Source organism: Eptatretus burgeri, chromosome 6, assembly GCF_056783735.1.
Source record: "Eptatretus burgeri isolate ZD-2024b chromosome 6, Ebu_testis_v1, whole genome shotgun sequence".
In the NCBI taxonomy this organism is placed as follows: domain Eukaryota; kingdom Metazoa; phylum Chordata; class Myxini; order Myxiniformes; family Myxinidae; genus Eptatretus; species Eptatretus burgeri.
Genome location: NC_140966.1, coordinates 59,580,684 through 59,605,686, shown reverse-complemented (window position 1 = coordinate 59,605,686; position 25,003 = coordinate 59,580,684). Strand labels below are relative to the sequence as shown.

General features: G+C 44.5%; 1 protein-coding gene across 1 annotated transcript in view; it reads right to left on the bottom strand.

Annotated features, from left to right (window-relative positions):
• LOC147024888 (uncharacterized) overlaps positions 1-20,275 on the bottom strand; it is a 28,703-nt gene extending 8,428 nt beyond the window's left edge. The window contains exons 1-2 of the mRNA XM_085885254.1: positions 20,184-20,275; positions 6,162-6,226 (exon numbers count right to left, since the gene is read on the bottom strand). Of these exons, the coding sequence (XP_085741380.1) occupies positions 6,162-6,226; positions 20,184-20,260 (142 nt within the window). The 5' untranslated portion in view covers positions 20,261-20,275. The remainder of the gene's footprint in view (positions 1-6,161; positions 6,227-20,183) is intronic.
• Between the last annotated feature and the right edge of the window lie 4,728 nt (positions 20,276-25,003).

Sequence of the window (25,003 nt, the reverse complement as noted above, 5' to 3'; positions counted from 1 at the left end):
ACATTTCAGGACGTTTTATTTGATGCATGACGACTTCTACTTGGTGAGCGAGAACGGATTTCTCTTCCCCCCTGAATGATCTGCTGGGTACCCTTGTCTCGTGTATAATTGTTAAGTAAGGCATAGTGATAAGCATCTGCTCTTTGTCTGTTTTTATATCAATGCCTGATTAATTCTATATTTGCTTGAGATTATTTTGATTGATTTGAATTTACTGATTTTCACCACAAATAAATAAACAGTTCTGTTTATTATTATATTTTTCCTTGTTAATAAATTCCTTGTTGACGTTTCAACCTGTCCGTGCTTATCCTTTCCTTCCATCGATTCAGCATTGTCCGAACCTCGATAGACTGGGAGGTAATTACCAAATGAATTGACCTGTCATAGTCGGCACACACCAGCGGTAAATGCTCGGCCACCCTAATTAAGATATGATTGGTGCTTTGCCGAGGGCACGCTCCCCGTTCAGGAAGCCACGTGAACTCTAGTTAAACGGCAAAATTAGACGGTGGACACTGGAACTCGTGGCTAACTGATTGGCGTTTGTGGTTCTAAAGCAATCCACCGTACCATGAAGTTAATTGTGGGTGGTGGTCCCAGGTACGGCTCTTCCAAGGAGAAACGGGGATTAACCCCCTCATCATACACTCTGTACCCGTGGCCGTAACAAACTTGAGCCCGGGAGTGGGATTTTTCGATCCCCTTGATCAATAAATTGGTGTCAGGTAGACGACCTGTGGTGCGTTTCACGCACCTCAAAATTCAGAGCTGTTTAGACTAATTTTTAGTTAAATTTATTGGTGCGGACAATGGTGGACCAACACAAGTCGGTCCCGGTGGGCCATGGAGACGATGTAAATATGGATACGGAATCGATCCAGGACCCGCATGAAGTCGCAAAGGAGGGTGAAGAGGAAGCAATAGGAGGGTTGAAAAATAACCCCCACCCTCGGCTTCAGGAAAATGCAGCGCCGATAGTGCAGAACATCGGGTTATCGCAGTAAGTGCAGCCTGAGAATGCCACGATGTTGTTCATGAGGCAATTAATGGCACAAATAACTATGATGAGCGAAGATAACAAGGCACAAAACAATAGGAGCAGAATGGGTAGGATGAGCAAAGATAACAAGGCACAAATAAAAATGATGGACCAAAATAACAACAGCAGAATGGATGCGATGAGCAGAAAAATGGACGTGATGGGCGATGAAATAAAAAAAGGAGCTGAGTGAAACGATGGGCAGAGAAATGGCGGCAGTGCGAGAGGAGGTAAGGGAGTGTAGGATCGGTGTCCAAGAAGAAATGAGGGAGAGCGTGGCCAGACTAATGGGAGAGAAAGGGAACATAACGAAGGAAGTAAAAGGACTGACAACAGGACAGAATGTGTTGAAGGAACAAATGGAGAAGAACACAGGGGCGATAAAGGAGTTAAGAGCCCCCAGAAGGAATCAAAAAGAGAGATGACTTCAATTAAAAAAAGAATGTAAAATGGTACACGAGGAACTGACAAAGAGTAGAGGAGGTGACACAGACAATGGGAAAAAGGAACGGGAAATGAAAACACAAATAGAAACAACGAAGGTGACGTTAGAGGGGGAAATACAAGGAGCGCATCGGGAACTAACGAAGGTAAAATAGGTGGATGAGGTAAAGAATAAGACAATTGAAATTAAAACAAAACAGGTAGAAACAGGTGGTGGAGTAAGGGAGAAGACGATAGAATGCATGGACATGTTATATGTATAGCGTGACAAAGTGCTCAAAGATCAAGCGAAGAGGATGCAGGTCCCTGGGGTGAACCGGGAGGAGGTGAATACAGTGAAGATGAGTCATGGCAAGACCGGGCACGTGCATGATGCAAATGGGTGTGTGTCGAGTTTGGGGGGAATAAAGGACCCGGGGTTCTTTGGAGTGATGAGAGGCATGGAGTGTGTGCCGAGTGTGCAGAGAGCAAGCGTGATGGAGTGCGTGCCAGGAACAAGTGGTGTGGAGTGCATGAGCGAATGTAAGTGCATGAGAAAATGCAGTGCATGCACTGACACAGACGGTGGTAGCTGTTAGCTTGACTGACGGGAGGAGTGAGCCCTCTACGAGCAACAAATTTAAAATGCGGATGTGTTCCGGTTTTGAGCATGGGAAAATCATCATGGATTTGGGATCCACGCCAGCCCCGCGAGGGACGCTTGCACGGCATGTTCGGGAGTGTGCACAATCCGTGCCTCACAAACCGCCCAAGCACAGACGATTACTTGGTTTAGTGACAAATGCTGAGGGGCCAATGTGTAAACCCTGTGACAGATAAATCACTGGAGTACGGATGGCGAAACAAACGCAATTTGGCTGTAAAAAAAATTTCCACGGGAACCAGGTGTGCAAAATGCATGGTACGCTTGGCATGAGCGATGGGCGTGGCGAGCATGGCTTGGTTCCCCGTGGGAAAACCCTAATGCCCAGTGGAAAAAAAATTATAGATAAATTGGTTGGCGACATTCATATGGCTGAGCACCTCTGTGGACACAGAGGGCTCATTATAGTCGGGGTAAGAGATAGCGACAGTAACGCCCATGTGTGGAGCGCAGTGGTGTCACCGCCCCACACAATGGGGCCCAGGAGCAATAGCCTAAAGGGGATGATAGGCCCACATGGGGGTGCCAGCAATGGTTGCCTCCAGGGGACCCAGGAGCACAAGCCTAAGGGGGATGGCATTGTTCGGCCCACATGGGGGTGCCAGTGATGGTAGCCTCTATGTGGGTACCGAAGCAGTGACCATGAGGGAGGGCGAGGATAAATATAGGGAACGAGAGCGACAATAGGGACTGTTTATGTGAAGACAATGAACATGTAGTGGGGGACATAGAGAGTTGTAGAAGGTACAGCAGAGTTAAATGGGAGCATGCATAGTACAAGGGAAGACGAGGATTCACGGGTCAGTTAGCGGAAATTAGTTAGGTGATGCAGTGTAGGTGAGTGGAAATGTGTTTGTGTGTGGTTGATAACATATGAGTGTGAGGGTAGGGCAATGGCCAGTATGAGTGTGAGTAAAGGAATGCATGATGTGAAGATTGAATGGGGGGGAGTGGATCCCACCCAAGGAAACCTGGGGGTTAGTTTAAAGGTAGATAGGGGGATTAGGTAAATTTACATATGGATGTCATTATGTGGTTGGTGCTGATTGTGGAAAGTAAAAAAAAAAAAATGGGGTGTGGCTCCTGTGTAGGGTGCAGGAGATAATGGACCGGCTGGGGGTGTGACTTGTGAGCGTAGTGTTCTGATGAAGCAGGCACCCCGGGCACTGGGGGCTCGTCGGCCAGGTGAGGCCGTAGGTAGATCCAGGGGGGTAGTAGTGTATTAGTGGATGCAGGTACCCGAGGAGAGGGGCATGGCGTGCCAGTCCAGTGTTTAGTGTAGTGTTCAATGGGACCGGGTGCCCGAGTAGCGGGACCCGGGGCGCCAAAATGCCATGTGGACATCGAGGGGGGGGGAGTGCCAGTGAGGACATCCCCCATGTTAGGGTGAGGAGCAGGTAAGCTCAGAGGCGATTCTAGCATCCCGGGGGTACTAACGGTGAGTATGCAGGTGGGCAGACCTGCCAGTGGAGCCACACTATCCATTCGCGAAATTGTGCGATGACATGGAAAGAAAATTTGGTAGGCAAGGCCCAAAATAGTAAGAGCACAAACACATAAACAATGGAAATTTGGGTTTTTAGAACCCCATCGTTTAACAAAGGCCTCTTGGCAGGGTATAACCTCGGGAACAGTTTAAAAGTGTAACAATATTAGCGTAGTTAGGATTGATGAAGACCCCTTTGCACCATCCACTGCCGGGATGATCGCCGGCTGCTGGACTTCAGAATGAGCACGTCATGACGTAAATGTAAGATTGCACATGTAGTACTGCTCCTTTTTCCTTTCCATAGAACCTTGGGGGTGATTGTTATGAATTTGGCAATGGGGATAGTAGAATATAGGAGGCAAGATGTAGCAACGAATTGTTAAAAGAGAGGGGCTCGGGTAGTGTATATGAGGGAAAAGACGTTGGATGGGTGTGAACGAGTAGGGCCAACCTCGAGCTCTCTCTCCCGGCACCATCGCCACTGCCCGAGGTATGCGCACATGAGGGACCGGCTGACCATGTTGGTCGGACCTGGTGTTTGATGGCATTACCTGGTTTACCTCTCTCCTTTCGTGCTGTTTGCCTTGTCGTTTTGCTTTGTCTCGCCATCCCCAGCACCATCAATGCATCACTCACATTGCTGGATCACCTGTTCTGCATCCATTACATCACTCACTTCACTTCACCATTTGCTCTGTGGCCTGTGTTCCACCCCTACCTGTTCTGTGGACTTCCACTCGCTGCAGCTTCATACCAGGTGACTCCGTTCCAATTATTATGGTGGTTTTGTTTTCTTTTCTTTTGTTTGAACTGCATTTACTGCAGCAGCATGCTACCACACTTATGGACTGCCCCTTTGCTGCAGCCTCATACCAGCCACATACCAGTCTCATGCCACGAATTATCACGACCATGAACTGCACAAACGCAGCTCAGTGAAGGAAGTGGCTCAGTTGTTGTTGATGCTTCTTGATAATTTTTGTTGAGAAGGCCACAACATTTATGGCCTGTATGCCGGTCACTGGCCTGCTGGTTTGTTTTGTTCGGTGTGCTGGTGAAGAGCATGAAGGTGGCAAGAAGTCAACAGGTGTTCCCCCCTCCACAATTTTCCTTTTGAATTTCTGTCGGTCCTGGGTCAGAAATTGTATACAGTTTTGTTGATTATTAAAGCCCACCAGTTATCAGTTATATGTTTTAGTTTACAAAAATTGTGGCAATTTCGGTGTAGCATAACGTTGTTTGTGCGAGTCAGTTAGGTAGTTCCCATTGCATCAGGCAGGACATATCTAGTTTAAATTGTCGCACACACTAAAGGGTAGAGTTAAAATGTACTCAGTATGGGTAACTTCACCTACATGTCACACGGTAATGCTAACTTTTAATGGCAATGATGTAACTTTTAACCGATGTCTCCAGCAGTTGGACGACTCAGGGCGAGTCTGGGATAGGGAATGGGGTAGTGTTATGGATTTCAGAATCAGATCCGACTAATGCCTACACCATTTAGGTCCTCAGACAGTTATTTCCCTAAATGCATGTCCAGGATAGACCTATTCCCATGTCTGGTGGGATTCTAACTTTGATGCGTTGGAGAATGGTATAGAATAGATTCCCTTTCTTATGGGATGGCCTTTTTCTCTTTACGACAGACACATTCATGCACGTGAGATAGCCGCTAGCCCAACGGAGGCTCGTCGAAACCCCTTTCCATCAGGATACATTGGCTTGGAGGTGGACTATTTATTTACACCTTGGACTTACAGCACATTTGATTAAGCACACCGTGGGCTTTTCCTGAGCCGTTACTCTGATGGTCAAATACAGCTGTGGATCATTTACCACACCCACCTCTTTCCATCGACAATCAACACAAATGCTCTGTGGGATTGAGGTCCGGCGATTGGGATGGTCGTGGAACATGGGTAGCTATGTCCTCGTGCGCCTCAACTCAAACCACCCGACGAGAACATGTGTTCTGTGGACTGGAGCATTGTCTCTCCCCCACTCTACTCAACCTTCCCCCTCACCTCTTCCCTTTAACCCCCACATTCAGATTATGGTATTTGGAAAAAGTTTCACAAACAGCCAAGCTGTTGCCAAACACACTTGAGTTTCCATGTTTTCAATTCAACTTCGAGTTTCCTCCTTTACTGTGTGCTTTCATGCAACTGACAGCTTCACACATTTTATTTTCCTTTAACCACATTAATACCAAATAAATATTATTTTAAGATTAAAAAGATTACCAGTTAAGTTTGATGGATCAATCAGATTTCTCCGAGGTTGGACCTATCTTCATAAATAAGCCCTTCTTCAGATTTTTGGAGTATTTGTAACAATGATGAAAACTGAATAGTGTATATTTTGCAATGACATGCACGTTATTCATGACAATTTTTTTTCAACAAAATGTCGTCACATGTGAAAAAGCAATCATTTTACAAGTTCAATTGGAGCAGTACTCAATATACAACAGTATTCACATTATGTGGAGGAGTAGGTGTGTGGGAGATTCTCTATTAAATCGTGTAGTTTTAAATTACCTGTACATTTCCAAAGAAAGGCGACAATTAAAAGAAACACGTTCATTTTGACGGTCTTCATAAACCTGCAACAACAAAGTGAATTATGAAAATGTTGGGAATATCTCCCCAACCCCCCCAATTGCAATGTGTAAATAAATCAAATGATATATGTGCACGTGTGTGTGGAGGCCTATTTGATATATCATACTACTACTACAACTACTACTACGACGACGACATGATGCATGCAATCTCGTCATGAAGAACACCTTAAATGAAGGTCAGGTACGGAAAGCACAGACAGACAACAAGGGTGTATGGTAGCATTTCTGCTTGCAACACTGATGGCAATAAGAAAAATGAATAAACCACATTTTAAAGTGGTTAACAACATATGAATTCTTTTCGTAAAACAAAATAAGTAATTTGGCTGAGGCCGTTTATTCCTGATACCTGAAACATACTGCAACCCATACCTGTAGAAAACAGACTTTTTGGAATGCCATCCACATTTACCATTCGATCATCATGTAATTTTGTTAAAAAAAATAATTCTCCATGGGTAGGCGCTCCTATGTTGAAATTTTTGGGTCAATCACTCAAGTGGCTGCAGAGAAAATGAACTTAAAAGCGAATAAAGGTGTAAAAGTGAGGGCAGAAGAAAAACAAACAAACAAAAGGCAGCCTCAGCCGACGTTCCACAACATAGTCAAGGATGGTTGTGGATGCCTAATACAAATAAAAATTAAAAACAGCCACAGTTTGCAGCCAAGAGACCATCAACCTGACCCAATCAAGTGAACATTTTGACCTGTATCTATTTACTTGTGATAAATTCATTCTTAAAGTACCATAGTAACAATCAAATGACAAATAGGCCAACAGGATGTTTAACTCTGGCTATGGAGGGCTGCATCTCGTGTGCTAAGTAGAGTCAAGACCGTTATCCAGTGGAAGCTTACTTGTAACATAATTCCAAGCAGCAACGTAACCTTTGCGGAGCTTGTCTCTCACTTCCTTTATCCACTGTTGCATGCTTCGAAATGCATTTCTATAGCATCGAAGCTGAACTCCCCAACGCAAAGGTTCTAGTGTTAGTTGAGGCTCTGCGTCCTCCACATTCAGCTGCTTCAGCCTTTTTATACTGAAGTGTTGAATGTACTCCTCTTTGATGAAGAAACAGACAGTCTCTGCCAAGATAAAACATCTGTGCATGGAGAGTGTGGGACACAAGCTTCTCAGTTTGAAATTGCTTGATGTATCCTTCGAACTTGGTCGGAATGCCACTGTACAGACTGAGGTTAGCCAAGAACTTATTAAAGCTATGGAACAAAGCAACCAGATTTCTATCCTTCTTCCCAGTGTTTGCCAAGTTATTGGGCTGCTCTCTTGTGAGGGCCTTTTGCAAGCTGATTGCTACTTTCTCTGCTTTGCTGACACCAGCAGAGTCCTACAGGGTTATCACAACAGCACTGTACTTCACTTTCTCTCCTTGTGCAAGGAAAGAATAGTGGAGCTTCAGAGCAGCCATGACCTCAGCAAGATGATTTGGGAGTGTGACTGTCAACATCTGAAGAAGTGAAGGACACAGAATATTCTGGGAAACCTTTGCATATTATATAGGTCCACTGTCATCTGCATCAGGTTTTGCATCTCTGCAAAAAGCTCTTTAGCTTTTGCGGACTTCTCCAAGTTGAAGTAGATGTCGCCAGCAATATCCCCCGCCCATGATTCAATGGGCTGAAACAGCACCATAGCTGTGTTGGTGAAAGTGTGCAGTGTCACTAGCTGTGTCCAGCAGAGTTGGCTCATCATCTCTCATGAGTTTCTCAAGACCGCCTTTCTTTCCGCTGATAATGGAGCAACTGTTCATCAAGCAACTGATACAATATAGCTCAAAGAAATGCCCCTCTCGACCAGTGCAGACACAATAGCTTTGTGAAGATTGACAGCAGTCACGAGGTTCACCCTATTGCTTGCCAAATGCTGAAGGACAACGCTATGCTCTCATCATAATATTGAGAATTTTGTCCCAGGCATTATTGGTTCCTTATAGAAGTTTAACAAACAGACTGATGCATGCAGCTTTGATGACATGATTGCCTTCAAGGATGCAGCAAGGCCATGCATTGTTATGTAGGTTGCACATGTGCGAGACATCATTGTCCTACCAAGAGCAGCGTTGTCTTGCGAAAGTCACTTCGCATATTCAAGCAACCAACCCAGGCACCACATGCTCAGCCATTAATTACCTCCACCAGCGAAGGTGGACAGAAGTTATGTTTTCACCCGTCTGTCTGTGAGCAGGATATCTCAAAGGTATGACAGATCCGGACGAAATTGGTGGACAGGTAGGGTATGTGACAAGGACAAATTGATTTGATTTTGGTGAAGATCGGGATCCGGATACTCAAATTTTTAAGTGATTCTTCTGCATTGAGAAATGAGTGGTTTTGTCATTCATTGGAGCAGACACAGGACCATTCATTGGAAGACACAGGGCCATTCATTGCAGTTTCAGAAATGACAGACACCATTGTTTGGTTCTGCTTTCGCATCTGGAAATTAAAGGAACATGTTCACCAAATTTTAAAAATCTTCAAAAGGATAGTGCAACGATTCCTGTTGAGTGCAATAACGAAGATTGTGCGTCACGAGGTTTAAAAAAATAAAAATCATGGATCATTCAGAAATATCTTCATAGATTTTCAATGTTGATAAAACCACTGTCAGGCTTAAAATCAAGAATTCATTTGATTTACCTTGAAACATTTCTTGTAATCGCTGAGGTCTGCATCAATATCAAGAGCCTTTAAACCTTGCCTCTTGTATGTGACATGCATTCCGCATGGGATGCAGAAACCCTGACCTGGTGGATCGATTTTTGCCACCCACTCATGATGTGGAATGCCATCCTCATTTAAATGATCATTCTGTTCTCACTTGTTCTTCACCTTCGGGAATTGATTTTTATGAATAAGGTCAAGATTTCGAGCCTCTGGATTATTTTCCTGAAAATGTACATCATTCCTGACCTACCAATGTACATATTATACCAACTCTAATGGACAATGCACGTACACGTGCGCCGGTCAACAATATTTGGCACAATTACTGTCGGCAACTCATATTTTAATACGACCAGTCAAACCACTGCTAATATTGTCGGTAATGGCCCAAATATAAGATGAGGTTCTTTTTTTTTAATGCAAAATTACGATCTTCAAAAATGCAATGAGTCTTATTTTCACAAGAAATTTCTGCTCTTCTTCCTCCCAGAAGCATGATTCACACGCACACGCGGTGTTTCAGTGCATTGTTCATGACGGATTCAGTGAAGATAAAAAACAAAGTCGTTGAAATAAAGGGCATGTCAAAAACAAAAGGTTGGCGAAAAATCTACGACGGAGGAAAACATCGAAATAGATTCGCACATGCGTCAATGGGGTTGGGGGTGAAAATGCAGGCCAAACTAGCCTGATCCAGGTTACTTGGGACCATTGACCCTTCCACCACACCCAACCCTGACACCCTTGCCCCTCCCATCACACACACAGTGTCATGCACTTCTGTTTGTATTATTTATTCATGAGATTAAAAGCGAAGTGTGAAGGTTCTGGCTTATAGGGGGTAAGAGAGCCACTCTCATCGTATAACTCCAGTTATTTCATCGTATTTTGTTTAGTTCAGCAGACTGTGTTATTTTCCGACTTCTACATTCTCAGACAGCCATTTCTCGCACTTCACAGTGCAAACACATTTTCCCACCTTTTTATCCGCTAAATATAAGCACAGAACGGTTTGTCCTCTCTTCCAAAAAAACTCGAAACAAATCTCCCAAAATGCCTCGAACCAGCTTTCTGCATATCCTTTTAAGAAGTCAACACCAGATGACCCATCGATCATTATTAAAGGTGACAGCATGTCAAAACATTGACTGGCACTACTCCACACCCTGATTCCCGGTAGGCCAATCTCAAATTGCGACTCGGATTGGGATAACGAAGGCACCAATCACGAGCGGAGAAGAGGGTCCCCCCTGAGCCAAGATTCCACTAATGACAGGGGTGGGAGGCCATGAAGTGGGAGGGTGAGTCAAATAAAAAGGGGAGCATACGAGTCATCGGAAAGCTGCTGTCTGGCTTTGAGTCTCTGGTCTGTCTCTGACTTTGGCAGTCGTCTGTATGCTTGGGTTGTCAACTACGCAGTTTCATCTGCTGCTCTTCTTTTGGTTAGGCTTCTTATTCCTCGATTTGAAGTGTTTTTCATCTTTCACTTCTTTGGCAGAAGCCTGGTGTTGGCTTGGGATCCTGGGGTCCTAAGTTCGAGCCCCGTTGGCCACTGAATTAACACCAGGGGGTTGAATCAGCTTGTCATCCTTCCGAGGTCGGCAAAATGAGCACCAGTTGACTGGTAATAGGGGCACTGCCTCAGCGGCATAGCTGCGCCCCTAACCAAAGATGAAACCAGCAGCCAAAAAGGCAGCACAGAATGGGAACCTCTTTGGCCTCGAGCTTTCAACCCGGTTCGGAGCCTTCACATCATCATCATTGCCCGAGCGTTCCTGCCAAAACCCGCTAGGAGTCCGTGCTGCAAACACCATCATTCCAAGGCACGCAGAGAGACCCAATAGTTGGCGACACATGGAGCAGGGCAAAGGTGGAACAGAGGACCACGGAACAGGACGGACAATTGTAAAAGAGTTGCTGGGCAGCGTGAGCTCAACTGAGTTAGCACAAGGTGTGAATGGGCTTGGTTCGTCCCCATATCTCTCTCTTCCATTGTGTGGTGCAACATTGGTGCAATTATTGTGAAGGTGATAAGTGATCGTCGTCGGCTTCTGGTGACATGAATGACAGGTAGAAAACAAGGGGAATGTACAATGTACATGTGCTTTGTAATTGTATGCTTGTAAATTGCCTCCTTTGGAAATAAATCTTATAAAGAATTTCTGTCATGACTTCCCTTGTCCGGTCTGTTTGTGGTGGAAGGCAACTGGGAGTTAATTGCCCAGATTAATTGGGTATATAATCGCAGGAAGCAGCATGTAACCATGGTTCCGTTTGGCCAATTAATAACATCAGTTGTGTATCTGCCAGCACAATACTCTATCTGTGATGATCATCTCACCAGTAAGGCCAAAAAAAAAAAATGTTGCATTGGTGTAACGGGTCACTGAAAAATAGGGTAGGTCGGTCGGGATCTTTTTTTTTTTTTTTTTTTTTCCTAATAAATCCCTCCCAAAATCTCCCCCGGCTCGAGTACCACCCTTTTTGTCGGCGGGTTCTGTCCGAAACACTTCCGGGTTTTTGCGATCGCGATCGCGATCGCAATCAACAAGATACTTGAAAACGATAGCAAAACAACAAAAATAGCAATAAAATAGGGTCGGCAAAATTTTTGGATAGCAAAAAAACAAAAAAAAAAAACGTAGGGTCGGCGGAATTTTTAGGGTCGGGCGGGTTACGCCAATGTAACATTTTTTTTTTTTTTGGCCTAATTGTAACACAATAACACTAGACGTAGGGAGGTCGCCAGAGATTAGCTGCACGAACAGCGTTTGTGGTCTTTGAGACTTGCCGTCCTTTTTGGAGTTATCCAGAGGCGACAACAGTTACAATATGTTTAAGTAGCTTTGGTGGCTAAACTTAATAGCTTGATCGTAATGTCTGGTGCCTTTGGGTCAAATCCCACAAAATTAATTAATATAACTTACATGTGAAATCGAAAACTCACAGTGCATCATATAATGACAGTTTGTGACGAGAAACACACACTCCCGAAAAAGTTGTGAAAGGATTCAGCCGAAACTTGGTGGACAGGTTGGGTGTGTGACAAGGACGAATCGATTTGATTTTGGAGAAGATCCATGTCCGAAAATTATTTAAATCGATTCTTCACCAATGGGGCCAAAAACGATAACACTATATCTCAAAAAGTTGTACGTGGATTCAGACAAAACAGTGGACAGGTTATGTGTGACGAGGACAAATTGATTCGTCTTTAGTGAAGATGCAAATCCTGATCCGGGCAGAGGTATGCGCTCCACAGTGCCCGCCTCATTTTAACTGTATTTATAACAATATAACCTTGTCCCTATGCCTGTCAAACTGTTCTCATCCCAAAGCTTCCCCCCTCCCTCTCTTCCCAATCACAGTGAAACTGAGTTTTGAGCTATTTAATGTGGTGCTGGTGGAGCGCAGGCATGATGGGCCGAATGGTCTCCTCCCACATCAAAGCACCTTGTTATTCGTTCAGATGCATTGACATCGTATCAACGTGATAACAAACTTCACCGTGACCGACACCGTCAGCTTTTGTATTTGTATGCAGCAGAATCACATGTTTATTTCATGCAATGTGAAGATGGCACTTCCATATTTTCCGTGAAGCTCACAGTAGGTGATGACGATGGGAAATTCCTACAATGGATGCTATATACTGGTATAAACCAACGTTCCCTGACCTAGCTTAAATCTGATCAAGGTAATCATGCTTGTGAGATCTTACAACCGGATGCATTCTGCAAAAACCAGAAAGAAAGAAAAAGAAAAATTGCACAGTTTTCTTTCAGGTGTCTCTCCAATGTGTAGAGTAACCTGCTCAGGAGCCAAAGTCAACAGAATTCACCTCGAAGCCTCCTCTGTATGAAGACAAATGCATTTTTACACCTGATATCTACCAGCATGTGAGATGCTGTTAGTGACCATGTAGCCATTTTGAAAATATTCAAATTGTATCGAAGTAAGGCCGAGAAAAAACAAACAAAAAAAACCCCATAAAATGTTGAGTTTCCAGTCACCTGACCTACCCAATTTTTTATTTTTGTATTTGCGAGGGTTGACTTCGGGGCGGCCATTTTATGTCTGCTGTGCATGGCATCGCTCTGTGCCATTGTTGACTGCTGTGGTCTCAACAGAGAAAAACCAGTGGCTGCTTATTTCAGTTAAGGGGTCAGAAAGTTTTATCGAAATTTAAAAAAAACATTGCACAACCCACTTGGGACACATGACGGTGTCTTGTTCAAAGTCGGAAAATGGACGCTGGATAGGCATTCCCGACTGACAGAAGTCATGGCTGCCGTGCAGACATTTGGAGTTCGTTTTTTTTCACTTAAAGTGCTGATGTGGTCACCAAGACATACAAGATGTCAGACCCATGAGGTCTGTATTTGACATACTTATGTCTGGTGAAAAACAGCGACCACCAAAAAAAAAAACAACTAAAAGGTATGTTGTGGTGAAGAAGAAGAACAAGAAGAACAAGGAGAAACATATTATGAACACAGGTCTAAAATAAAAAACGAAGTGGAAGTGAATATTTCAAAATACAGAAATGAATTTCTTGAAAATTATTTTAAGCCAGTTTTGCTACAAAAGTAAGAAAAATTGCAAGATCTTATCATCATCTCAGTTTAGTGTGTGCCTTTAATAGACGGCACTGTACTTTGTTGGGGGATGGGCCTATTTATACCCTGCAAACAGTACACATTTTATTTTTTGACCAGCAAATATCACTTGTCACTTCATTGACAGGAATACAGGGGAGGAGGGGTGGGAGGAGAGGAAGGGGGAGCAGCAGGAGAAGCAGAGGGGTGAGGGGAAGGGAGGAGGGAGGGAGAGATGAGGGAGAGGGGAGATGAAGGGAAAGGGGGAGGGGGAGAAAGGTGGAGGGGGAGAAAGGTGGAGTGGAGGGGGAGAAAGGGGGAGAGTGGAGGGGGATGAAGAGAGGGGGTGGGGGGGAGGTGTATAGCAATTGCTACATTGCTGGATTATGCAAATTAAATTAAAGTGTGGAGGTGAGGGTGGGTTAAAGTTTCTTATTTTGAAGAGAAAATACTTCATGGATGTCCCCAAAGAGTGTAATCTAGGATTTTTGCCAACTGGAAAGGGTCGAAATATCTGAATATACAAGATTTTCAGGGATGATGAAAGGGAGATGAGTGTTCTTCAATTCCTTCATATGACCTGTTGAGCCATGTTAATATGCTGTCTTTATCACTGCTGATACCTGCTTCACTATTTATAGCAAACCTTGCAGAGATACTAAATTGGTGTCATTTAATCCTCTGACTTATGCACACAAAACAGTTTTACCCCTAATTTGGTGTCTCACAATCGACATGTTAAAGTTCATGATTCTATATCTTTTCAACTATCAACATACACATAATGGTTGGAAAGATGCAGAATCTGAAATACTGTACTGCCTCCATTTAAACACATGCAAAATAAAAATTTAAAAATCCCCACCTACCATATCCCATTCATTGAGCGGCATGTTACCGGAAACACAACTTTTTGGGGGGCGGGGGGGGGCTAATTAGTGCAAAGACTCAGAAAGTTCCATTTGTGGTGAAAGAGTGGAATATATAAATATATATATATTCAGTATATATCTTATTTTTTTTGCCTGCATGATAAGTGGACAGTTCCTTCGTAGTGAACCAAAAACGTAAAAAATATAAAATTTCAATTTGCAGATTGGACAGTGATCGGAACAAGCACCATCTTCTGTCTGCGGAAGCAGAAGGCAAATGGGAAAAGGGAGCACTTGTGCTAAATGGAAATTTAATGTGGGTCAGCATACTTGCATAAACAATTTATACCACTATTAAATAACAGCAACATAAAGCACTCGAGTTGTTCATCATGCCAACCTTCAAAAGGGAACCGCCTTTGTGGAAACTTGCATTAAAATCCAGGTGTGTAATAGCTCAGGCCTTTTCCCAAGATAGGTTGGTACTCATAGAATAGAGCTCAGAGAGCATATATGCAGTCTCGGTTCAATTCCCAACAGGGACAGGATTCAAGTGGAAACTTTGACTTCAGTGCGTCGGAAAGATGGAGGCACTCAAAGAGTACAGTTCTAAGCAATCTTCTTACAGGACTGGCGTTCAGCCATCTGTCCCATCTGCTACTAGTCACTTGATGATGTTAAAGAGCTCATGGTGCTTTTCAAAATTAGTACAGTACCATGAACAAATTCCTGATCTGTTTGAGAAAGCTCCTTCGGCACTGGAACTTTGCTGTGACGTACCCAGGATAGAGTCTCGAGAATGAAACTTTCACAACTTCAATGGAGTTGCCCAACAACCGGCTTTGTCCACATGAGAGGACAAGACTAAAGTATATATATAAACTATAACTATTGTGAGAACAAATATACAAAGCATACGGGCATAGTTTTCCTTCATATATTCAACGAGCGTGTTTGTGATTAAACAACATTTAATGTCAAGCCCTAAATGAAGATGGTAATCAGCTCGCTGCAAAATGTAGTAAAATGGTCCAATGCAAAAAAACTGGCATTTAAAAGTAATCCTCATTGGCACTTTTCAAAGTGAGGGCTTTAGTTATTTGCAATTTTTTAAGTTTAAAAAACAGACTTCGTACTTCATGACTACGTTATCCCTATTTCACTCTCACAAGGCTCCAGAGATGGTGAAACCAATTTTTGACCTCACTTACATATTTCAGTACTATCTCACTAAAGGAAACATCCTTGAAATGTTTACCATGATGAAAGAGCAGTTCTCAAGAAATAAAATGAAGACTTGATATCAAGGTTGTGCTATTCATTGCCCATGAGCTTCAAGGTTTCTGTCTCGGTCGGGGTGGGGGTAAAATGCATGCAAGCATTCATTCACACCCCAAGGTTTATGAACGTTGCATCTTCTTCAAAGCACCAGATCAAACTGTCCTGAGCAAATGTTTCAGCACAAGTACAACGTGTCCCTTGCAAGGAATGCGGGTTGCAAAGGGCAATAGCGTACGCAAAAGAAAACCACCTTGAAAAACCATCTCACTCCTGCATGTTGGGCTGCGACTCAACCGTGAATATGTCCTGCTGGTTGCATCATCACTGATGTGTAGCTGTACCACTGATAGAGCAGAGCACCATTGCATGTTAGAAAAGGAATTTGGAATCTGGCAAGGGCACCGGCACACAAGGGCACAACACCCATGGTCTCTTCGGAATGCTAGCAACTGGGAGAATGAAAGAATGACACTCATTAATGCAGCATTATGCCGACAAAGCACGAGGAGCGTTCGGGGTGGGGTTGGAGTGGGAGTGGAGGGCAATTTATCGTTACTCCCCATCACCTCCTCACTTTCCTTCCTTTTATCAATTTGGCCCTTTCACACAAGTGATAGAGAATTCATTAAAAATAAAAATAAAAATAAAAATAAACTTTACCCATTCATTTTTGAGAAAAAAAAAAGATGTGGGCTGGGTCTGCAAGCAACAAATTTAATTGGTCAAGATGATGGAAAATGCCAGAATATTTTGACCAAGCACTGCTAAAGGAAAGGGTTTTGAAAGTGCCAAGAAGGTGACTCGTGTTCTACAGTTTTCAAATTTATAATTCAATTGACATAAAATAAAGATTTTAAAGGTAATAGAAAATAAACATTTTGAGGAGTTTACCGCCATTGATGCAGCATCTTCAACACCACCTTATTTATGACATGCCATGAGTTATTAGTGCCCGTTTCCTTAATGATGTCACTAAAAACAGTAACTTTCCTGTTTGGAATGATGTTCAATTCTGTTCGATTGCCAGTCAGGCAGACAGGCTGGGGGGGAAAAGGAAAAAAATTAAATTACTATATATATATATATATATATATATATATATATATATATATATATATATATATATATATATATATATATATATATATATATATATATATATATATATATATATATATATATATATATATATGTTTTTTTACGGTTGTGGAAATTCACAGAACACCATTCAGGTTCCCCAGAGGTCAGTTATTTCGGTAAGTGTGTGTTCCATGGTAAGATTTCCCCACTAATATATAACGGGATTATTCGTGTGCCGCGCTGTGCATCTTTGAGGTAGTGTTATTCTTTTCTATCTTTATTTTAAAACAAAAGCATCGTCACAACAACGACAATCCACAGCCGCGTTTTGACGGTGATCTCCAACACGGCCGCGTTTGACGGTGATCTCCAACACGGCCGCGTTTGACGGTGATCTCCAACACGGCCGCGTTTGACGGTGATCTCCAACACGGCCGCGTTTGACGGTGATCTCCAACACGGCCGCGTTTGACGGTGATCTCCAACACGGCCGCGTTTGACGGTGATCTCCAACACGGCCGCGTTTGACGGTGATCTCCAACACGGCTGAGTTTGACGGTGATCTCCAACACGGCCGAGTTTGAAGGTGATCTCCAACACGGCCGAGTTTGACGGCAAGATCGCATCAAAACGGCGTTACCCTCTAAAAGAGCTGGCCAATCGGAAGTGAGAGGGGCGGATCCAGCCTGGGTGAAGGTTCAAAGGTGAAAAGGGGGAGGGCGCTGATTTCGGGTGGTGAATCCCAGAGCGACGCCTCCCCTTGGGGCTAGAAAAAGCCGCGTTCGCTCGCCGGGAATAGAGTTGAGCTGGCGGTGGGAGTGGAGAGACGCCCAGTTGGAGAGAGCGCTTGAGAAGAGCAGTTGGGGAGAGCGCTTGGAGAGAGCGCGTGAGAAGAGCAGCCAGGGAGGGCACTCCCCAGCACTTGAGTTGAGTAGAGTTGGAAGCTCGGAGGCAGTGGAGAGCTGGTTGAGTTCGAGTTCGTGCTGCGCTGGAGTTTGTGGCTTGCGGTTGGCAGTGGGAGTGGAGAGAGGCCCCGTTGAGAGCTGGAGAGTTCGGAGTTTGGGAAGTTGGTTCGCTGGGGTTTCGCCGGCGCGACCAGGAGGCCTGCCTGAGTCGAGACCCATTCACTTCTCCAGCGCGTCGTGGGATGAGCCAGGCCGCAGTGGAAGCCGGACGACCAAGGGAGCCAGTCGGAGCTCGGGGGTCCGGGCAAAGACACCGAGGTCGCCAAACTGAGGTAGGTTTGCTTACATCATTTCTTCTTCATTTAATTTCTTACTTCATTCCCAGTCTTCTTTTCTGATTATTCCTGAGGTAAATCTGAGCCATGTGCACCCTTCGCTGTGAGATAGGTCCTCAGCAGAGGCCAAGCAGGCATTACACTGGACACCCCTCCATAGAAAACACAGCCTGCCAAACGCACCCACAGCGGTAATTTCCACCCAATGGACAGAAAGCACACTCAACACGACGCCCACGCTGTACGGAACACATGCCGAGGAGACGGAAGAAACAGCACCTTAAATGTTGGCAACCTTCAGTACACACATGGCTGTGAAGATACAGCGATATTTCAAACTAACTTCTGCTGGGAAGGGGCATAGAAAGGGCGCTCAAACACCACATGAGCATCGACAGCACAGAGCTCTCGTCCTCAAGCAATCCCTCAATCGAGGCTGATAATAGAAAGGCAACCCAATGCCATGTTGGGTGGGATGCGTGTGCAAGGCACAAGCGGCGCATACTTTTCAAAGCATTTCTGGACTAATTATATCGATCGGGTTGGCCCGCGCACACAAAAGCAGAATCTGGGAAGTGCGAGTGCTGACCACGTGGGCCATGGTGGATCTGTACATACTGTGCGAAACATGCATGGATTTATCCTCACACTTTACCGTCGGTCCTCGCAGGCAGCCGCGGGTAGATGTTCTCCACAGACGGCGGACGTTTCCTCGCCTCTCCGGCCAGCGAAGCTGCGTTCAGGAAGAGGCTTGTGTGCAGTCCAGATCGCTCGGGCCGCGTGACGCATCACGGAACAGGCACATTGACCAGCACTGGTCAGGGGTACCCGGGCAGGCATGTGGGACTGACGCCTCCCTCGGCCAGTCATCAGGGCACGGCCCAGGGGTTCTTGCAAGGTAATTCATAACGCGGAGTTCGGTGTGGGCGATTCATATCATGTCGTGAGTTCGGAGCGAGACGATTCCACCACATGGGGCCACCTTGCCGGAAGTGGAATGTTGCCGCTTCTGGCCATTGAGACCGGACCGTGGGGGGGGGGGGAGGGGAAGGGGCAATCAGAGCGCCCGATTCGGGTGACGACGCGTCGCTTCGAGGTTCCCCCCCACCCCACCCCGCGAGGCCTATAAAGGTCGGAGCAGGGCTGTTCGCTCCCTCTCTCTGTTCTGCTGCCCCCGCAAGAGCTGGACTTGGACTCTGTGCTCCTGTCATCATCGCCTCCTGCCGTCATTGCTTGGAACCCCCCTCATGTCGGCATCGCCTGGACCCCGCCCTCTCAACTCGAGTTCCTCCTTTACGCTGACGGTCGCATCGCATTCTCTGGACGACGCTTTTCACGAGTTGCCACGAAGCAAGAGGCGACACGCCAGCTGTCAGGGGCTACCGCACCATGGAGCATCCCCCCCAAATGCATTGGTGGCGCGTTTGGGCAAGCGTGCAAAGGTACCGAGAGACCGTAGCCTCAACTCCTCTCCTGTCGTGCTGCAATAACTCCTCTTCATTGGGTTCTCTGTGTCTGTGTGTGGGTGTGTGTCCTAGCGCCTACCCACATAAGTAAGATTGCAGAAGGTATTTATTATTTCAGGTTAAGTCTGCTCTGTGTCCGCTTTCAGAAGTTGCTTGTAAATTGCCGCACCTCTCACATTTCTTGCTTTCCCTGCACAACACACCCAAATAAAACTATTCCCTGTACCACAAAAATTCCTCACTCCATTGTAAATAAATTATTATTAGAAATGTTTCCAGCTCGTTTTTGTCTTTTCTTTCATTGATCCAGCATGGTCTGAATCCGAGCTTCGCCGGGACTTTATTCCCAATAATCCGTTCCTTTTAGCCGGTACGTCCTTGGCAGTGTCACTCGGCTGCATCCGATCCGGTAAAGTGATCCGGTTCGGACAAGGCGGACCGAGGGCGTGTTCCCCGGTAATTAAACCACGTAGTTATTTTTAGGTAACCAGATTAACTAGACGGAGGACCCTAAGTCATGTGGTTGAGTTATTGGCATCCACGGTCGGTTAGCGACCCGCCGCATCAAGGAATTATCCGTGTGCGATGGCCTACAATTCCGGGGAGTCTGGTGGGAGCCGAGATAGCTTTCCCCCATTGTGGTCTTCTCACCCGACCCCCGGCCCGCAACTATATATGTATACATATACATATAATATAATATAAAAATCGCACCTGTGTCCGAAATAAGTGGTGCAGTTTGGCATTTCCTTCTTGTGATGCGAGGTAGCAAAAGCTCTCACTTGTGTCATTTTAGCATCTGCACCTCCTTAGAAAAAAAAAAAAAATTTGACTTACGGATGGACATACCAAATATTGAAGTGACTACACCACTTCAAAATCATCTTACTCCTCTCTGCACATGCTTGATTAAAGGACAAATTCAAAACCAAAGTACTGCTATACACCAGGTTCGTTTTCCGATTCGTGCTCCAAATATAATTCAATTGAAATGAAGTTGTTCCTCGATCATAAACTTATGTTTGTGGAGAGACAGACAAAGTAAACCAATTGCTTCACCCCACTTTTCGCTTCGCACGCGTGTGGTAATAAAGAACTGGGCCTAAAATAAGTAAATGTAGCCAAGTGACCTCACTTCTAATGAGAAACAGCCTGATCTCACCATCATTTTGGATTCTGACCCAATCACTCAATTGTGGGTGTGCTGCTGCTCCTCTTTCAGAAATGGTCCCGAAATATCAAACAACAGGTTAAGACACTGTCTCCTTAGAAATATCTTGGGTATTCAATAAAATCTAGCATCCTCATCTGCTTAACAAGCTTACTACATCAAAGGCCATATCAAAATGGCTTTTTGAATTCTTCAACTTGCAAAATCATCACGTTGCTTCCAATGGGATAATCTCCTTTGGTATTGGAAAATTAAGTGTTCCAACACAGCATCACTAGCCCAATGCAGTTATCAATATAAAATTTGTACTGGTAGAGGGGCACTGCATCAGCGACACAGTCACGCTTCAAGAAATGATAGCCACCCCGGCAGCTAAGCTGCCATATGACCACCACCAATATAAAATTTTAAAAATTCAAAAATAAAATTCTCTATTTCAGACAGACACAGACACATTAAAAAAACCCCTCTCTGATGCCCTGGGAAACTCCCTATTGTTTTTTTCCAGAGTGCTCCACATAGTGTAATACAGAACTCCAGTCAAGCAAGAGGCAAGCAGGAAGCAGGAAGCGGCTGAGTCATTCTCTGTCTATATGGAAAGTTATTTGAATCCAATGACAAATGGAACATTTCTTTTAACCATGGAAAATCTTACTCTAATCTTGTTTGGAAAGATAGTTAAACAAAACTATTAATCTATTTCCACAGTCGACCACTAGAAGAAGCTGTCTATTGATCTTATAGGCCTCACCATCAGCCGTTAATGGCATGTCCTTCTCCTTCTGTAAATGTGTTGGGGGGCCTACAATTTCCTATTATTATCTTGCCAAAACGAAGTTTTTGCAAGATATGTTGGTCAGCTTGTATGTTTTTTTTATTTTTATTTTTTTTATTGTCTGTAATCACGCATCGATCACTCTGCAGAGCACAGTTATCATTGGAAATTTTTGTAACTTCGCATATCAGAGTCCTATAGAGGTCCCTTTCAGCACATAAAATTTTCATGGTCAAGGTCAAAGGTCAAGGTCACTGTCGCAAATCAGGGGAGTCGACAAAACCCTTATTTTTTGAGTAATTTTGATCGGATCATCTTCAAACTTCATGGGAACATAGTTCATGGTCTGGCACTCAGCTGATAAATTTTTGGTGGCGATCGGCCTTGACCTTCATGGTTAGCGCTGGAGGTCGAAAGTTTTTGACCCCAAGGTCAAATTTTGAAATCTTAGATACCATATCGAGTAATACCTCGTATGAAAGCGCTTGATAAGTGCTTTCCAGATCTGTCAAAAGTATGACGCTATGACGTCATTTGATAACGTCATGACGAAAAAACGGATTTTTCATGAAAATTTTATTTCCTCAGTTCTCATCAAAATCTCTTGATATTTCACGTACAATGGTCCTGGAGAGATACCATTAACCGTACGAAAATATAAAGGTCAAGGTCAAAGGTCAAGGTCACAAAAAAGGTCAAGCATCAAGGTCGACGAAACCCTTATTTTTTGAGTAACTTTAATCGAATAAATAAGTCACTCATGTTCACATTTTGGCAAGATACTGGTCACCCTGGGGGTGACATTGCTTTTTTCTCCCTCTCCTTCCGCCTCCTCCTGTCTCTCCTCTCCCTCTCCTTGACCCTTCCCAGCACCTCCAAGATGCACATGGTTTTCAACAACAATGCAGACTTAATGTACACCTCCACTCATTTGTTCCTCACTTCTCCCATTTGTGTAACAGTCTGTTGGAAGTGGTATAATCCCACTCTGATTGTGTTAATGACCTTCTACTCCCACTTAGTTCGACAACAGTTTGTCACAAGGAAGCAAATGAACAAACAGAAAATATCAGTCCGTACATTGCCGTTTTGCCCAATACCCCGTTCTTCCATAAGAGGGAGGGGGTGAGTGGTGGGGGAAGGAGGAGATAGCAGTGGAGAGGGCGAGTGGAATTGTTGCAGTTGGTGTGGGGTGTGGTAGAGAGGATAGAGGGAGTGGTGCAAAGAGGTAGTGACGAGGGTGGAGTTGTCATGGCGGAGGTTGGTCAGGATTGTGTTGGGGAGATCGATGTCACGGTTGTGGGAGTGGAGGTGGAATGAATTGGAGATGTGGAAGGGGGGGGCAAGGCAATCATTAATCATTTGGAGCACTTGGTGGTTAAGATAGTAAAAGGATGAAAAAACAAGCAGAAAAGAAAAAAAAACAGTTGAAAGATAATTTATAAGAAGACGATGCCTTATTTTATCACTTACATCAATAATGAAAGCTATATGGTGCAAGTAAAGTCTTTGTAGCTCGGTAGAGCAACAGCGTAGCTGGAGCTACATCACAGTGAAAGCTTTTTCAGGTCATTACTATTTTATGGTCCCTCCAATACAATGTGCATTTGGCCTCGACTAGAGTCCCCATGTATGAGAATAAGTGACATGGTGTGTCGCAGAAATTTCTGGTCACATGGGGTCATGGGCTCCATTTTGTTTCCAGAGAGAGTTCATTGAATGAGCACATGATACCTCATCATTCGTTATAAAATGACAGGATGCTGTGCCATTTTTGGCTCACATGTTCCATTGCAAAATATAAACTTTCCCTATCTATATCTTATCAAGGGACTTGAAAGATGGCCTGGAGGTACACACACACGTCTCCAAGTTGTTCCACATGGGTTGGAATCCCGACCCAGCTTCAACTGTCATGCCGGTGCTTCTCAGGCAGGGTGTTTCATCAATGCGTTTGCCGTCCCTCAGATGGGCGTTAAACGGAGTCCCATTCGCTGGCCTTAGTTCCACTGTGTCCTTCACCAAGAGGAGAGTTTTCACTGGCATCCTGAACAAATTACAAATTCCTGCCCTGACTAACTGCGGGGAAGGCAATGGCAAACCATCCAGCTTCACCCTTACCCAGCAGCCAATGACCTGCCTTCAAGCAGAGCACACAATCATTCAATCTTCTCAAACGTTATGAGAAGATTCAATCTTCTCAAAATTAATCTCTCTCTTTGTTCACTCACAAATGTTACGTTTTCTCATTCTCTACTCTCTTGATGGTGCGCACATCTGGCATAGATGGTGTGCCTCCATTTGTCTTTCACATTTCTCCATTTTGTCACTACCAGAATGTGTTTCTTCTATTCACTCGCTCTGTACACCTCAAATGAGGCACTCATCAGTGTGAACCTTTACTTGCACATTAAACTTCATTTTCCTGCATGAACAAAATGAAATAAAATAAAAAAGCCACTCAAGGCACCAACACTTACCCATTTCATAATATTAATTTATCATCATTATTATTAATAATAATGGGAATGGCACTCGGTCGAGCGCATGCCTTCACCAAACTGAACAGATTACCTTTTGTATAGGATCTGAATATCTGACAGGTGGGATCTGGATTCACACCTGAACGAAAATCGAATCATCACTAAAATCTAACTCATCAACCAAGTGTTGCCCCAATCAGTCAACGTTTTGAAATATCGTGCTGCACTGCATATCTAATTTTGGTGTCACCTCTTCAATGGTGAAGATTCACTTTAAACAAGAAGCGAATACTTCGATATCGCGCGGCTGGGGGCAGTAAAAGTCGAGGTTAAGGATGATGAAACGATTTTGCAGTTATAAAATTTAAAAGTAGACACGGTGAATTAGCATGCATGATGGGAAGAGTTGTGACGTTGGACAAATTTTATATTTATAGCCCTCAGATCAAAGGGACGTACACGGCCATAAGTGTGACAGAAGACACAGGACAGAATAGCAAATTATATAACAGCGCAACGTCGCCGCGTGTGTAAAAAAAATTTAAAAAAAATCTTCTCCGGATTCGGATCTTCACCCAAATCGAATCAATTCCTCCTCGTCACACCGAACCTGCCCACCAACTTTCGTCCGAATCCGTCCATGACATTTTGAGAGATCCTGCTCACAGACAGACAGGCATTCAGACAGGCATTCAGACAGACAGACAGACAGACAGGGTGCACAATACGGTTCCCTTACAAGGAACTTGGACGTAAAGGAGGCATTCAGGCCCAACCAACGGCCTGTGCTATTATTACCAACCTAGTGTTGAAAGTCCGTGCTCTATTCTCTTAAATGCTGAACATCAAGCAGGGAAGCAGTACCCGGACTATTTTCGATAATATTTGGTCCGACTCGGCCAAGGTTCGAACCATCGTTCCTCCCCCAGAGTGGCCGTTCGCCACAACCATTTACACCACCGTACGTCCGTCCAACTTGGCCTGGTTTACACACACACACACACACACACACACACACACACACACACACACACACACACACACACACACACCACACACCACACACCACACACCACACACCACACACACCACACACCACACACAC